The following is a 17,963-nucleotide window of genomic DNA, read 5'->3' as shown; positions in this document are numbered from 1 at the left end:
ATAAAGTGAATGTACAATACTACTAGTGTTTCAGTTGCAGTGGATATTTACATACGTCACCTAACTTAAACAGTTTAATGTATTTATCATTTTAAAATTTATTTTAGAAAAATGTATACATCTCCAAATCTAGCTTGTAGAAGAAAGGTGGATTGATAAAATGTATAAGTAAATAAGTAAGGTAATAGGTAACTGCTGCAATCTAAACAAACCTGACAGTTCCATTGCACTTAAAAATAGAAGAAAATAAAAGTATATCATTTTAAAATCAAATGTGTTTTCTGTTCTATGTGGCCTTTCATTAAATATGTATGAAGTGCTCTGTTCAAGCTCAGTTATGATAAATAGTCTTCTATGCTGGGAAATTAATATGCTTTTTAATAATTCTTATAGTGTGCCTGGATGACTCATAGGATGACAAAGTGCTCATTGCTATTTTAAAAGTAACTTTGAAAGTGGCCCTTAATTGACATGGAAATTAATTTTGCTAGTTGCCACAGTGACTATGACTTCCAGTTAACCAGGATTTACCTGTAGCCTTTCTTCATTCATTCCACGATTCTCAGATTCCAGGATTGGTATAAAAGAAAATTATATCTGAGGATACTTAGCATATCGGTGTCTGGCACTGAAATAACCTCATGATTCCTCCCAACTGCATGTGACTCACTATCACTAGAAGTATCAACGATAAGAAAACCTATAAACACTGAGTACTAAACAGTTAATTAAGAATTAAACATACTACATTTGAAATAATGGCATTTGTTTCAACTTCTTATTGATCTGCTGTTTTTAACAATTAGAGGTGTACCCATGCTTTTTTTTTTTGAAGTAGAACTAGTGGATAAAGCAAAGCTCAGAGGATCTCAACAGTCTTGGCCTAAACCTTCCAATAATTTGAATGCCTAAAATAATTTATCTGTTCATTTCATGTGGACAAACATAATACGATGCACTTCTGTGTACTTAATAATCATGCATATTTATTCTTTGGTATCTTTGCCCAAAGACAGAACACTGAATGAAAAGAAGCCATATTTTAAGCATGTTGACTTCTGCAATAAAGTATGACATTAAAAGTTTTGGCTTCATCAAGTAAAAGCCAGCTGCAAGGCAGTTTTAGTAATGCAGCAAAGTTGACTACTGTATATTGTACCATTTGCTGAACAAAAGTATCTTTCAGCCAAGGATTTGGAAAGACAATTTTGTAAGATATAATGTCTGCCCATTTAGGAATTCTGATCACTTTCCAAGAGCTTACAGGAACTCAACACCCTATAAACCTCTGGAGGATGGAAATAAAATATTATAAGTTGGATAATTTTAGCAGTTATATTAAGTCCTACTTAAAATAATCCAATGTAAAAATTGTCTTATTGTTAATAATTGCCCACTGAAAATACTACAAAGTATGAAAATATCTATTATATCTTGGAAGCTATTTTGGAAAATACAGATTCCAACAAACTAGCTATAGAAAACATTGGCCTTTTGATTTTTTTCATATAAAGATTTCATATAATTTTATTTGTGTATTTTTGGTGTCCAAAACAGTGTGAATATTAAAAATACATCCTGAGTATAATAGAAGCTAGTTTATGTATATAAAGAAAGTTATTGTAATATGCCCCCGACCTGTGCTCGTTTCGCCGGGACCTGAAAACCTGGTTTTTCGATCTATCTGGCCTGGACTGAGGGGTTTTTTAGTTTCAGGTTTTTTAACATTGTTTTATTGTTGGGCTATTGATTAATTTAATTCTTTTTAATTCTATTTTTATCTTAATTTTATATTGTCTTTTAAATATTGCCCTGTAAACCGCCCTGAGTCCTTCGGGAATAGGGCGGTATAGAAAAATAAATAAATAAATAAATAAATAAATAAATAAATAAATAAATAAATAAATAAATAGATAAATAGATAAATAGATAAATAGATAAATAAATAAATAAATAATTTCTAGATCTCTTAATACATAGTAAAAGTGAAGAATTAGATAGTGTAGACTTTCCCCCTCCCCAAATGTATGAATAAATCATTTCAGATGTAGAAGCTTTTGTAAATAAAAATATCAGAGTGTATTTTAAAAGCAGTGTCAAATAGTGAGATATATAGAACAGCAAACATTAAGATATATAGAACAGATGCATGCATGATTTCCATTTAATAAAATTATGCCCTATATGTTTTTCATTATAGTGCAGTAATTAATCTGTTTCTAGAAAGGGTATAGGGCAGGGGTCGGCAACCTAAAAAAGAAAAAGAGCCACTGGGAACCGGTTCCATCACAAATTAAAAAAAGAGGGAGCCGCGTGCGTGTGTCCATGCACGCGCATGCGCAAAAAGGTTTTTTGCGCATGCGCGGACGCACGCGGCTGCCATTTTTTAAAAAATGAGATGGAACCGGTTCCCGGTTGCCCGATGGCGACGGCCCGTCTGCAAAGCTGCCGCTTTCGGCAGCTTTGCAGACGGGCCGTGGCAGCTTCCGCAAAGAGCGGCGCCCCTGCCCATTCCGAGAGGTGCGCGCGCACCTCTCCGAACGACCGGAGGTGCGCGCGTACCTCCGCGCGAATGGGCAGCGGTGCCGCTCTTTCAGGAAGCCCGCCGCGGCCCGTCTGTGAAGCTGCCGAAAGCGGCAGCTTAGCAAACGGGCTGCGGCAGCTTCCTGAAAGAGCGGCGCCCCTGCCCATTCCGAGAGGTGCGCGCGCACCTCTCCGAACGACCGGAGTTGCACGCGCACCTCCGTGCGAAGGGGCAGCGGCGCCGCTCTTTCAGGAAGCTGCCGAAAGCGAAGGGGCAGCGGCGCCGCTCTTTCAGGAAGCTGCCGAAAGCGGCAGCTTCCTGAAAGAGCGGCCCGCTGCCCGTTCGCGCGGAGGTACGCGCGCACCTCCCCAAAGGTTTGGGGAGGTGCGCGCGCACCTCCGGTCGTTCGGAGAGGTGCGCACGCACCTCTCGGAATGGGCAGGGGCGCCGCTCTTTGCGGAAGCTGCCGCGGGCCCGTCTGCTAAGCTGCCGCTTTCGGCAGCTTCACAGACGGGCCGCGGCGGGCTTCCTGAAAGAGCGGCACCGCTGCCCGTTCGCGCGGAGGTACGCGCGCACCTCCCCAAAGGTTTGGGGAGGTGCACGCGCACCTCCGGTCGTTCGGAGAGGTGCGCACGCACCTCTCGGAATGGGCAGGGGCGCCGCTCTTTGCGGAAGCTGCCGCGGCCCGTCTGCTAAGCTGCCGCTTTCGGCAGCTTCACAGACGGGCCACGGCGGGCTTCCTGAAAGAGCGGCACCGCTGCCCATTCGCGCGGAGGTACGCGCGCACCTCTCCAAAGGTTTGGGGAGGTGCGCGCGCACCTCCGCCCATTCGGGGAGGTGCGCGTGCACCTCTCCAAATGGGCGGTGCCACTCTCCATTTGGAGAGGTGCGCGCGCACCACTGCCCGTTGGAAGAGGTGCGCGCGCACCGGGCGGCTGGGAGCCGCAAGAGACGGCTCAAAGAGCCGCATGCGGCTCCGGAGCCGCAGGTTGCCGACCTGTGGTATAGGGGCATAGGTGTGGCATATTTACATCATATTACAAGATAATGTTGTATCATTTCCAGTTATGCTGGTTGTACATGTTTTTACATTTTATTTACGTGATCTATCCAATAGACTTTCACCATGCAAACTTTTGGAAAGTTACACTTTTTTTAACCATGATTAACTATCTATTAGCATGTGTTTAAGAGAAGATATGGGTTTGTTTCCAAACACAATACTTTACAAAGTATGTTTTCTTAAAACTACACTTGTTAGCAGCAGACTTTGGTTGTTTTGCTCTTGTTTGTTGTAATTTTATCTCGCTGTGATGAATTTTCAAAGAAAAGCTGATAACTTTTCAAGAAAATTATGGGCATTAAATAATAAGGATGTGGACAGAGTTTGATTTCAATACCTGCTTTCCTAGAAATGTTTGTGTGTGTTTATTAAATTCTAGGCAGGTGTGATTATTGCATTTCTCTTGCCCAAAGAAAAAAAAAGATTATGCAAGCATATAATCTGCTTAGTAACCAAAGCCTGATAAGTACTTTCTCCTGTCTTGCAGCAGGACAGGAGAAAACAAGATGGATGAGATTATTATTTATTATTTAACATATGGCAAGGTACAGAAACCCAGGAGTCTACAGCTTCAAAGACAATAGATGTTTGGCAGCTGAGGGCTGCTTCCTGATTGTAAAGTATTAGCTGGTGATGTCACCTTTGCCTGGGGACCACCCAATGGAGACTCACATCTTCCATCCCCTGTGGGTTCCCATCAAAGTGGTACCTATTTATCTACTTCAGGGATGTCAAATTCACATTTCATTGAGGGCTGCATCAGCATTGCGGTTGCCCTCAAGGGGACGTGTGGGTATGGCCAGGGTGGGCGTGGCCTACTGGGTGGGCGTGGCTAGAGTACGTATGGCCTACTGGGTGGGCATGGCCAGCTCTACATTGTTCGCATCAAGGGTGCCTATGGGGGCCTGGGCAGGAGTGGGACAGATCTGAGGGTCTCTGGCAGAAGGAGGGTCTCTGGGCCAGGGCCAAGGCAGTGGGGGCCATTCCCTCACTGTTTCCAGGATGGCTTCACAGGCCACATGAAACCACTTCACGGGCCAGATCTGGCCCCCGGGCCTTGTGTTTGACATGTCTGATCTACTTGCACTTTTTACGTGCTTTCAAACTAATAGGTGGGCAGGAGCTGGAGCGAATGGTGGGAGCTCATCCCTCCCTGCAGTACCCAGGTCTCAAACTCAGGCTTGCTGATTGTCAAGCCTCTGTTCTAACTACAGAGCCACCACATCGCTTGCAGATGAGAAAATGTCTTTCTGGGAATATAGAGGAATGTCTTTCCCTAGCATTATGCTATGCCTTGCCACTTCCAAAATCCTGCCTGGGAATTTTCTCACTGAGGAAGCGCAGTAGAGAGGAGCTGGATAAGAAATGTTGGGTCATTTTAACTCTAAACCAAGCAAAACATGCCAACTATTTATGGGGACTCATCAAGAGGTTAAATGAACTACTTTGCTAATTTTTTATTAATCACCTACTCATCTCATGTCTGGACTATTGTAATATGCTCTATATGGGGCTGCCCTTGAAGAGTATTTGGCAGCTTCAATTAATTTAGAATGAAGTAGCCCAAGCCTAGACTTGCATGTGTGTCACCTCTTCTGTGGGACCTGCACTAGCTGCCAATCTGCTTCTGGCTACAATTTAGGGTGCTGGTTATCACTTTTAAAGCCCTACATGGCTTGGGGCCAGGCTATCTGAAGGACCACCTCTCCCCGATAACATCCACCTGGCCCACCAGGATATGAAGGTAGTGCATGTTAAACATTCCATCAGTTAGGATGTATGTCTGGTGGGACCAAAAAAAGGCCTTCTCAGTGGTGGCCTCTTCTTTATGGAACATCATTTCCCATAAGATATAGTTGGCCCCTACTGTGTTGCTTTTCTTACATGCCCCCAAAATGTGGTTTTGCCAGTGAGCCTGAGAACAAAAAAATGAAGATGAAGCCAATAAAGTGGCTGATTCGACTGTGTTGTTGCTGCCATGGTGGGTGAAATATTTTATTGGAGTTTATTATATGGTGGATTTTTAAGATTTTGTAACCTGCCCTGAGTCACCTACAGTATGTATGAGTTGGAAGGCTATATAAATCTGTGTAATAATTAAATAAATGGTTTCCTACTTTGTTACTAGTCTGGCTTTTGTACTGATTATCCGCTAATTGTTTAAAATTTAATTTCTTTTTAGACTGTTGACAGACCAAAGGATTGGTATAAGACAATGTTTAAGCAAATCCATATGGTTCATAAACCTGGTATGTATAATTTCTACTTTTTGCTTCCTTTTTTGTAGACTTGCTAACAGATTAGAATTTTTTATAGATGCTTTTATTGTTTATTTATTGATGTGATTCATCCCACCTCAGTCCAGAGGAATGTTAGGCTGATTATTATAGGTAATAAAAACATAAAAAAGAAACACTAATACCCAGTAATAATAATTGGTAATAATAACTACAATCACAAATGGCACTTTCCATTTTTATTTATGTGTTTGCTCCTTTAATTTTATTATTAGTATTATAATTTCCATTTCCATGGCTGCCTGCTCCTGCACAACTCTGGATGTCTTACAACATTGAAAAGAGTGTAGAACTAATTGTTCAATAGCTGGCTTAATAGAGGCACCTATGAGCAATAAACAATTCTCAAAGCCCTCTAGAAGAGCCAGTTTCTGGAAAACCACAAGATTTAGGACTATTCTTGTCTTAGGAACAGGCTGTTCCATAACAGGGAGTTCTCATACCTTCAACTAGGTCCTCTCCTACTGCACAACCAAGCAGATGGGAACTCTTACTAACACTCCCTTGGTGCCTTGATTGGACAGCAGAAATTATTTGAAAGTGTCTTAGAGACCTAAGCCCCATGACATGTAATGTCTATATACTGCATCTTCAGTTCAGTGAGTCTCTTAAACACAGTTCATTATTTTTTTCCAGGTAAAGAAAAACCCCTACTTAGTGGTCTTTTCAAGAAGAAGAGAGTAAAGGGCTTAATATGAGTTTATTGAAGAGACCCAACAAAGCAAATTTTCATTTGCATTCCTTGGAATTAGCATGCTAGCATGATTCCCATTGCTATTGTTTGCCTAGGCAACAAATCACTTTAGCTGCTTCAATAATGGAAAGAAATTAAAGCTTCTTTCTGCATATTTGTTAGAATTCATTTGTGGCATCTTAATTTGAACTCTGACCGAGTACAAGTCTAGTGTTATATCACACCAAATAAACTGGAGAATAAACACCACAAATAGTAAACATTTATCAAGGGAGAGAGTTTAAAACTGCCTTGCTGTGAATAAATGGACAGGTATTTCAGTGCTATAACATTTGTCTTTCTTTTTGTAGATGATGACACTGACATGTATAATACTTCATATGCATATAATACTGGTAGGAACTATTCCTTCCTTTTCACATGGGTCTTTTCTTTTTAGTGCCAGCAACTTCTAACAATATCTAACCCCATGGGAACATACTTCATTCTGCTTGCATAAGTAGTTTTATCACTCTATTGAATCTATATACATGGTTTTTGTTTCATTATTTTCCATATGTCAACAATTAATGGTTCATTTAATAAATAATCCAACATGTATTATTAATTTTGTTTTTTATTTGTATTGGTTGGACAACTTTTACTTTAGAGTAGAGAACACTTGAATACACAATAACATCTTAAGATAACTCATTAAAGCAGAGTGTGAAAACATAGCATCTGGAACAACTTTTCTGTAATATCTTGCGTTGAAGGTAGCAGCATTGTGGGGAACTGCTTTGTTTCTATGCACAACATAAAGTATATTCACAACCCAAAAAGGCATATATTCTGCCCCATTTTGAGGAAAGAGTATGAGCATTGAAAGCAGTTATTTAACCACTCTAATTTTCATTAGATTTCAAAACAAAATCTGTATCCTAAAAAAATATTGGATCTACCATAAATAGATCCATCCATTTCACTGACATGAAAAATTTCATTAAGAATACATTGTGAAAATATTTTAAGTTTCCTATGAATAACAGGAAGCCTATTTGAAATGTGAATGTTATTCTTAGATTCAAAATGATGCAAAATGCATTTTACCACAGGAATAGCATATATTTTAATTGTCATTTCAGCTTTATGCTGCATGTTGTATTTGTTTGCACAAAAAAGAAATTTTGAGCTAATGTGACATTCCCATATAATATTTTAAGTACTAATAAGTATTACTAACAAGCAAGGCTTTATATTTATTAATAAGGTATGGGTATACTGTACAAGCAAATATATAAATGTGCATCAGTTTGTCCTTCTGAGTTTTGAGTAATGATCAGGGATCAGGCTAACATTAGAGACTGTCATTAATTATTTTATTTGAATTCATAGCTCAAACAAATTTCATATTTCATGACTATGTTTGGGGGTTTTTTTGTTCTTAACAAACTATCTTTAAACTATCACAGAGGTATAGGCTACAGAAAGGGGAAATAGTTATAGACACAACAGCATATAGTCTTGCTGGCCTATAGTTTAACTTGCTCTACAAATCTTTTTTCAAACAGTAATCTGATATAATAAGAGAGATCTACAGTATGTGGAAAAATATTGGACAAATGGCTCAATCTACCCGGTCCAATCATAGAGTTTCAGAATGGTACAGAAGAGCAATTTTACCCCCAGCAACAGAGTATCCATGTATTAAAACTCTTGGTTTCATAGTTTGTGATGCTCAAGGGAGGGCACTATGAGCTATAAACCACCTATTTCAAAGATGATGAAAAAATATAGGCAACTTTATTTTCCCATTAAATGAACAATCAGCATTATCTGGGAGAGTCACATTTTATAACAAAATGGCAGAAGAGGTCTGAATTAAGGTGACTAGCTTCTATCCAAAGCTAATGTTGAGTAAATAGAAAATACTTTCTTTTATTCTGCTGTGGAGGTTTGGGGGATGGTAGGAAGGCTCCTTCTAGTCAGTCCATATTTCAATGGACAATGTGTGCATGTGTGTATGTGTTTATTAGATTGAATCAATCCACTTCAAGATGAAGGCCTCTTCATTGAAGGTTATGGACCATAATATAAGACAGTGGTCTTGTAAGAGTTGCTAGACAGATGTCTTTCATGTACTCAATCTAAAGTTGAGAAAGAGAGTGACTGGCCCAAATTCTCCCACTCAGCTTCTATGCCTAAGGGAGAACTACATCCTGATCTCCTCATTCCTTAACCCTACACCACACTGCTGTGTATGTTTGTCTGTGTGTGCATGTGTCTGCCTCTGTCAGTCTAGTACTAATATTTAGATCCTTTGTGATTTTGATTTGTCTTTGACTAGGTAACTTCAGTCAATCACTTTCTGCTCAAGCACATCCTGTTGCAAAGACTCAGACATACAGACCACTGACAAAAAGTACTTCTGACAATGGCACTGAAGCCTTTAAGGTCTCTTCACCTCTACCACCTCCAGTACCACCTGTTCGTCCTTGGCAAAGATCTGCCCCAGAAAAGTAAGCTATATATTACTTTATAGCAATTAATCCAGAAGTGGCAAATTTGATACTAGTGTGAGAGCCATTATTTCAGTGTTTGGTTTTGTATTCAGAGATACAGCATGGCTTTTCATGGAAGCATCTGATTGGCTGGCTGGCTGGCTGACTGACTTTTTTATATATTGCTAATTTCTAGTGCAATCATGGTGCTGTATAATTAACAACAATAAAGATAATAGTAATATAGAAATACTGTAAAACAGAAATAATTTTACTTAAAACACATACCTATATTATGAATTGTTATTACAAAATGTATAGATATATTGATTATATGTCTTAAATGAATGCCCTTCTGAACAACTGTTTTAAAGAGTTTTCTAAAAGTCCGTAGTAGTGAGCCATCTGGATTTCAGATTGGCAGCTTATTCCACTGATGAAATATAACACATGGGGGAAGAACCTTCAGCATCCCTACCCAGGACTAGTAAACTGGAGGATGGAATCTAGTTAAAATAGGCAATCCTATACATATCCAGTAGCTAAGTCATAGAGAAATTTTAAGATCAATACCAGTACTTTGAATTTTCCTCAGAAACCTATTGGTAGTCAATGGAGAGCCTTCAGTTCAGTGTTATGTATATATGTGATGGCTCTTGTATTATTCACCAATATTGCAAATACTATTATCACACCATGCCCCAAATCCTCCCAATAGCCTATAGACAGGTTTGGCCGATTTTTATCTCAAAGAAGGGAGCAGTTCTTCCTAAACAAGGTCGTAGGCATTGTGTGCCAAAGCAAAGAGCATGACAAAGAAAGAGCCCTTTGCCATCTTTATCACTATGTCATATTCACTTCTGACCTTTGACTACTAATGCTCTTGTCTAGATATTTCTTCTGCTACTTCATTTCCCAGAGCAACTCAGGATTTACAGTAAGAGGTTACTTGGGAATAATTGGCCTAGCATCCCTGTCATCTTTATATTCCAGAGCTAAACTAGGGATTCAAGGAAATCCCCATCACTTGCTGGAATCCATTTGGATCCAGAAGAACCAGAGCATGTAAGTTTAATGGGCCTTTCCACCTGCAGGATCATAGAATGATCTGACTGCAGCAAAAAAATTATGAACTATGTCTTCCATTCATGATGCAATTAAATCATGATACAACTTCTATAAAGTGAAGAGTAATTGTAATGGGTGACTACCTATGTTCACTGAGCCACAGATCACTCAGGACACCCCCATGATTGAACTCTACTCAGAGCCAAACATAATACAAAGAAATTGAAACCCCCTTATTCTATATGTTGGGGAGGTATCAGGGGTATTTTAGAAGCCCAGCAAGGGTTTATGTCAAGCAGCATGTGGGTGGTATGCAGACTAAACCCTCAGCTTCTCCTTACAGCCCAATTTTACAAATAAATAGTCATTGCCTAATACCACATGTGCAGAACCCCTAGTTACCAGCAAACTTTATTCATCACCACTCCATCTCATTTCTTTATTGTCATAGACAAAGAAGGACTCCAAATTAGGTAGACAAATGTTACTCATTAAGCTTTCAGTATTTATTTAGTAAAAATAGTCACTTTTTGCCTTTTGATTTTTAAATATAACATTATTACTTATGTTGATATGGAATGTAGTTTTCTGTGTGGTAAACTTAGAAATTCCATTCAAAATCAGGAGATTCTCTATTGTGATCAACATTTTTTTCTAGTTTTATTAAAAGTATCCATTAATTTGTTCTTAGAAAACTTTGTGTTGCATATGTTGGATGTTAGATCATTTGTCAATTTTATTTTTAGAAATGAGTGGGAGCCTCCTGATAGAAAAGTAGATACCCGCAAATTCCGTTCAGAACCAAGAAGCATTTTTGAATATGAGCCAGGAAAGTCTTCAATCCTTGAACATGAAAGACCAGTGAGTATATATATATATAATATATATATATAATAAATAATTCAGTAAAACATTTATTCTTTAAATCTGACATGCTTTTGTTAAGTATAATAAGATGCTTTTAAGAATTACAAGCTGAGCATTTTGTTCAAGAGACTTCTTCCAGGAGCTTGATAACTATGAGCCTGCTGTATATGTGCGTTGACTCATGGCTGACTATGGCTTGCCTTGATCTCTTGCAGTTCCATGCAACTGAAAGATCTCATTTGCCTTTAGGGCATTTTCTCATATCCAGGGCAAGAGAATGTCCTAAAGACTTATCCACACAACTTGTTGAATGAACCTTTATTGTCAAAGTACAACCGTGTATACATTGAGATTGGCTGAGCCTCCCTTTGTGCCCCCCCCACAACTCACAGTGACAACAAACCCTCCATCTTATTACACCATGTGAGCTAATTGCACAACACACCAGCCTCGCAAGTCAATCATACATAAAATTTATAAAATTATTTCCCATTCAAGAGCCTAACAGCCCATGGATAAAAGCTGTTCTTCAGCCTGTTAGTACGGTACGGCTGGCTATACTCCTATATCTCCTACCTGATGGTAGGAGAGTAAAGAGATACCGACCAGGGTGTGAGTCATCCCTGAGAATTTTCCTCACTCTTCCAAGGCAGCGAGCCCTGGCGATGTCATCCAGTGGTGTCAAGGGACAGCCCACAATGTCTTGTGCTGTGCTCATCACCCTCTGTAATACTTTTCTATCCACGGCTGTCAGACCAGCATACCAAACCACAATATGGTATGAGAGGACACTCTCTATAGTAGACTGGTAAAACAGGTGTTGTTGAGCACCTGTTTTGCTTCTTCTGCCAAGTTGTCCATTAGTTTTCACAGGGGTATTTTAGCATCCATAATAGAAGAGCCATTAAAGAAAGTCCCAGGAGGATGGTGGGTACCTGGTCTTGACTCAGAGATCACCAGTAATAAGTAATAAATTACCTTCATCCCAGAAATATATTCCTAATACTGGGTTCCTTTCTTAGAGAGAATGTTTAACTGAAAGTTTAACATAGAACAAAGAGGCAAAATTATTTTCCTTGGGTTAATACAGTATTTTTATTTGAGGGATTGGGGATTCAGTGAAAATAAACATGCACATTTATCTTGTTGCATAGATTATAATACTTACAAGCTTCTAGATCCAATGTGGAAATGAGATTTTTTTTCACTATCCTTGTAATTTCATCAGCACATATAGAAGTAACATGAGAGTTGTTACACATGTGAATAAAATCTTTGTTCCAAAATCCACAAATATGATTTTGTTATTCCTGGTATTTTACATATAATAGCACAGTGCAAACTAACAGATAACTAAAATTCTTCATTGAGACTTTTGAAAACTAGGAATTAAATTAATGAAAAGCATGTTTAATGAGGCTGCAGTCTTACATCTCAATACTTATTGCTAACCATTCCAGTAACCAGTAACTACTGTATGTTTATAGAAATATACATGCAGAGTGTTTGCATTGTGATTGCCACACCTTGATCTAAACAAACTGATTCTAATTCAATCAGTATGGTTTATGCTGCTTAATATGGAAGCAAAAAGAATAGAATAGAATAGAATAGAATAGAATAGAATAGAATAGAATAGAATAGAATAGAATAGAATAGAATAGAATAGAATAGAATAGAATAGAATAGAATGGAATGGAATGGAATGGAATGGAATGGAATGGAATGGAATGGAATGGAATGGAATGGAATGGAATGGAATAGAATAGAATAGAATAGAATAGAATAGAATAGAATAGAATAGAATAGAATAGAATAGAATAGAATAGAATAGAATAGAATAGAGCTGGAAGGGGCCTTGGAGGTCTTCTAGTCCAGCCCCCTGCTCAGACAAGTGACTGTCTAGCCTCTTTTTAAAAATCTCCAGTGATAGAGCACCCATGATTTCTGTTGGCAAGCTATTCCACTGGTTAATTGTTCTCACTGTCAGGAAGTTTCTCCTTAATTCCAGGTTGCTTCTCTCTTTTATCAGTTTCCAACCATTGTTTCTTGCCCTGCCCTCTGGTGCTTTGGTGAATAATGTGAACCCCTCTTCTTTGTGGCAGCCACTCAAATTGTTCCTAAATATTTTAACTGTAAAGTTACATATATATCATTTTGGAATTGCTTACTTTTAAACATGGTAAATATTATTTAGAAACCTTAGGTTTCTGATTGTCTTGGTTGGTTTATATGCTAAATGTTGAAATGGATTATTAGTATTATTATCTTATGATGATACATTGTGATAGTAATATTTGAAGTTGTATTTTGTCATATTACATATGCCATAAATTAGAATACCCTTCCCTAACTTTGTATTCTTCAGATGCTAGCTGACAATTCCTAACACAAATGGAGAGTGTTAGATCAGGAAAGACTATAGTTTATACACCGGCAACCTTCCTTTTCTTAAGATATATTGTATGTATGACATGGGTGGAGAACTTTTCGTTTGTGCCATGATGAAATTATACTTGGGATATGTATTGTTAATAGAAGAGAATATATGTAGCTCAGAGTTGAAATTTCGGAATCTTGATGTTCTCTGAGTTAGGTTGTTTCCTCAGAGACATTTTCACCCCAAGCTAGATTATCAGTGAAAGGTAGAACGGGGTACTGGAAAACAGCACCAGTTAAACAATCAAGGAAAGAAAACAATATCATAATCAAAGAACCATCAAGGAATATCACCACTGATTGATGATGCAAGCTACTCTATATAAATAGCTAGCAAACTGAATATCTCTTGGTCTGATGATGCTACCTAGCCTGGTAATAAAACATCTGCAAGAAAACAACCAAGTTCAGAGAACACCAAGAACTCTATATTGATACTACCCAATGATCCTCATCATCATCATCATTGGCTAATTGTAACAGACCAGCGTACATAACAAATACAGCATGGCCAAAGTAATGAATCAAGATTTATTCATAGGGAAATGTGTGAATATTAAGGAAAATCCTTATCCCAGCTTTTAAAATTGTTCACTTGGGGAAATACTCAATAGAATCCAGAGAAATTTTGAATTACATACTAGGGACCCTTCTTTTTGTCCTTCCAGGAAAGTACAGGCTGTGGAGTAATTTATTTTAATCGGGGTTTTAATTGCACAGGGTTAGTTTAATCTTTTTTAAATTGGTTTTAACTTTTGTATTGCTGGTTTTTTAACTCCCTGTAAACCGCCCTGAGTCCTCAGGGAAAGGGCAGTATATAAATGTAATAAAATAAAAACAAATAAATAAAATACATCGGTAGACAAAGCACTGCCCTCAGAAGCAGGACAGGCCAGTGTTGCTACCCACTCACCCACTAGTATAGTGAGCAATGACTGAGGAATTCTATGTCATCCTTCCATCTCCATATCATCTAACAGCAAGAAAATGGCCTGCCTATCCAATTGTGTGGCCCTGGAGCTGGAAGAGTGAAATGTTTCCTTTCCCTTTATCCTCAATCACCTGGAATATTTTCAGGGATAGTGGGAAGATTTGCTTGGTTTTGTTAGATGAGGCTTGGTATTCCCTATCTTTCTTTGTTTAATTCTAGAGAATTATTAGTGTCTTGTTCTTCTGAAAGAGGAGACAGAGAGAGGGAGGGAGGGAGACAGAGAGACAGAAGCAAATACACAGATATACACAGATGCAAATCACTCAGGCACACTTATTCAAGACTGAGATTCTGAATCCAGTACTTCTTTGAGTTAGCAAATCACAAGTTTTGTGCAAGTATGGAAATATTCCCTGCTGAACACCGAATTACCACAGTATTTTCTTATGTCTAAGGATATTTACCCAAGTATTATGGCTGTATTACTATTAACCTTCTCATCTACTACACACTCCTATTACTATCTTATGATTATACTATTTTGTTGTTTGCATGTACCCTGAGAGTTTATGCACCAGAGACAAATTCCTTGTGTGTCCAATCACACTTGGCCAATAAAGAATTCTATTCTGTTCTGTTCTATGTTGACTTTCTGGAACACATGCTACATGAAATCAGGATTCCCATATCTGAACATACATACCTACACACACACACACACCAGAAAGAAAGAAATAGCTATACAAAGAAAGGCCTCCAGCTTTTGCCAGCCACAACACAATATGCATAGAACTTAATCTTATAGCCAGTGCTCTTTTTGTAAAAAAAGAAAAAGAAAAGAAAGAAAGAAAGAAAGAAAGAAAGAAAGAAAGAAAGAAAGAAAGAAAGAAAGAAAGAAAGAAAGAAAGAAAGAAAGAAAGGTGCTGGAACTCACACACATCATACAACCCGCCTTGCCTACCCTACAAGGTTTACCTTTGTAGTTGGAAAAAAAACCCTTTAATTTTTAGTGTATCTAAAAGGCTAGGATTTTGTTCAAGGCAACTCTGGAAAATCCGTCAAAAAAACTTCCAAAGTTTCCTGTGTATTCTGGATTGCCCATGAGGTTGATATGCTGGCATAGGGTGCCAGAAAACCTTGACTCAACACTAGCCTGCTCAGTAATAGCCTAGCCACAAAAATGGAGAGTCACTTGGCAAATGGATAGTGGGGTGTCTCAGTTTGTGTAAGTGAGGTTTATAAAGATGAAGGGTTACTGTTGGCCACCACTTTTCTATATCATGATTTATTGCATTAATTCTCTATTATATAGTTCATCCTATGTAATGTTTAGGGAATATTAAGTACTTTCACGCCTCTTGTGATATTTAAACTAATGGTGGCAAAAGATCATGTCTAAGTGAGGGTATCATGTCATAGTTCATATAATATTCAGTTCCATGCAATTGTAATTACATTTTCTACTTTTTAATATTGAATAAGATGTATTCATTCAGTAAAATTACTTAAGTTCATCTGAGCATTAACTTTCTCTGGGTTAGTTCGCATGAGCATTTGAGAAACCAAACTTCATATCCAAAGCCAGCTAATCAAATGTTGGATGAGATGAGATTTTGGCATAGGTAATACAACTTTTCTTGGATTTAAATTCACAAACATTTGCATCAATTTACATTTCTGTGACCTCTGCTTGTGCCTCTATTAATCTTTAGAATCTGGGCTTTGTTTCAGTGGTAGAATCCAAACCAACTAAGCAGCTATTTTAACGATGTACAGGCTTTCCTGGGCTTAGAAATTTGGGGATTTGTTGCCCAGGATTATATTTATTGGAGTAGGAAGGAGGGTTATTGTTGGCATTTGTGTGGTAGAATTTGTATAATATCAAATAAGCCTTTTAAAAAATGTTTTCAACTGCAAATAGTTCCCAGATGGAGAATAAACAGAATCAGATGATCAGTTGGGATTTCGTTCATTTAAAAAAAAAACATTTTATGGTTTTTTAGATTCAGTAAATATCATTTCCAGCAAGCAAAGTGAGATATAACCTTATGTCCTATTGGAAGTTAATATTATACTTAGTACTTATCCTGCTAATATCAACCCTGGCAATCTGACTCAAAATTACATGGGGAATTGCACAAACGCTTATTCGTTTTTCATGAAAGGCATCAAGAGGTTGCGAACTTAATCAGAACAATAACAAAACATGCTAGCCAGATGTAAAGCCGTTTTCCCTCTGGCTATCATTCCAGCCAAAATACTCTCCCATCACTTTTCTAATTTAGAGGTAAGATATATATCCTCTAACTAATTTAACCTTCACCCAGGGATTCTTTCCATTTTACTCAAGTTAAGTTTCGGAGTACAGTTGCCACATTTTATTTAATCCAAGCATTTTGCTATTATGAAAAGAATGAATATATGTTTTAATAAATTATTTTCTTATTACAGTATTCATGCTGTTCCATGAATTGTTTTCTTTTTGACAATATTTAATCTGTTAATAAAAAGAGAGTTTATTAATCTCCATTGTATAACTAATATTAACTTCCTTTCCATAAAAATTATAGATGGTAAAATTGATTGTGGATTTTTTTTGGCATGTTAGTTGTGACACAGCATGAGTTGAAAAATTACTGGGAAAAATGTACAGCTGTTTTTTTTCCTGTAATGATTGCTTTCTCACAGTTGTTGGAAGCTTCATTTTACATAGCTCAATCAGTTCTGTTCTTTTATTATTCTGCTAATGTAGCAAAATAAAACTGTTCCATACTCCACAACCAATATTTGAGATAAAAATGCAATTAGCAGCCTCAATCTCTTAATCATGCACTTTGCCATTTATATAAAACAGAACAGAACTATAGGCATTTAGATAAATTATGAATATCAGGAAAAACTAGTATTATCTCCCTTAACTTCTCACTGATTTGCTTCAGTGATATTCTTGATTTTTTTCATCATTTCAAATTCCCCTAGCATTTCATCACCATCTGCATCTTGTTGACCTGCTAATTCTTTCACACATGCATATACACAACCACATTCGTATACACACTACTTACAGATAGTGTTGCCTTAATGAAGGGAACAAAAAACATTTATAACTGATCTGGATAAAATCTCTCTTCTTTGTCTTTGTCCACTATTTCAGTCTTCATTATGGTTGCATATAAGACTAGGTACAGCTATATAATGTACATTTCAACTATAGATAGTCCTCTACGTACAACCACAACTGAGCCCCAAATTTCTGTTGCTAAGCAAGAAAGTTGTTAAGTGAATTTTGCCCCATTTTACGAACTTTTTTGTCACAGTTAAACGAATCTCTGCAGTTGTTAAGTGAATCACACAGTTATTAAGGGAATCCAGCTTCTCCCATTGACCTTGCTTGTCAGAGGACAGCTGGGAAGGATACAAATGGTGATCACATGACCCGGGATAGTGCAACCGTCCTAAAGTGACTGAATTTTGATCATGTGACCAGGGGGGCCATAAGTGTGGAAAACGGTCATAAATCATTTTTTTCAGTGCTATTGTAACAGTCACTAAACAAATGATTGTAAAACAAGGACTACCTTTTGTTAGTTTCTGTTGCTT

The 17,963-nt window shown here is 37.8% G+C and overlaps 1 protein-coding gene across 2 annotated transcripts in view; it reads left to right on the top strand.

Annotated features, from left to right (window-relative positions):
• SORBS2 (sorbin and SH3 domain containing 2) overlaps positions 1–17,963 on the top strand; it is a 175,434-nt gene that overhangs the window by 104,186 nt on the left and 53,285 nt on the right. For both annotated transcript variants that reach the window (XM_083367414.1, XM_083367413.1), the window contains exons 10-13: positions 5,770–5,836; positions 6,929–6,973; positions 8,905–9,076; positions 10,873–10,987. In XM_083367414.1, coding sequence (XP_083223540.1) covers positions 5,770–5,836; positions 6,929–6,973; positions 8,905–9,076; positions 10,873–10,987 — 399 coding nt within the window. The remainder of the gene's footprint in view (positions 1–5,769; positions 5,837–6,928; positions 6,974–8,904; positions 9,077–10,872; positions 10,988–17,963) is intronic.

This window comes from Vipera ursinii, assembly GCF_947247035.1.
Source record: "Vipera ursinii genome assembly, chromosome: 7".
NCBI lineage: Eukaryota > Metazoa > Chordata > Lepidosauria > Squamata > Viperidae > Vipera > Vipera ursinii.
Note: the sequence above shows the minus strand (reverse complement) of the source record. Positions and strands in the feature narration are given on the sequence as shown.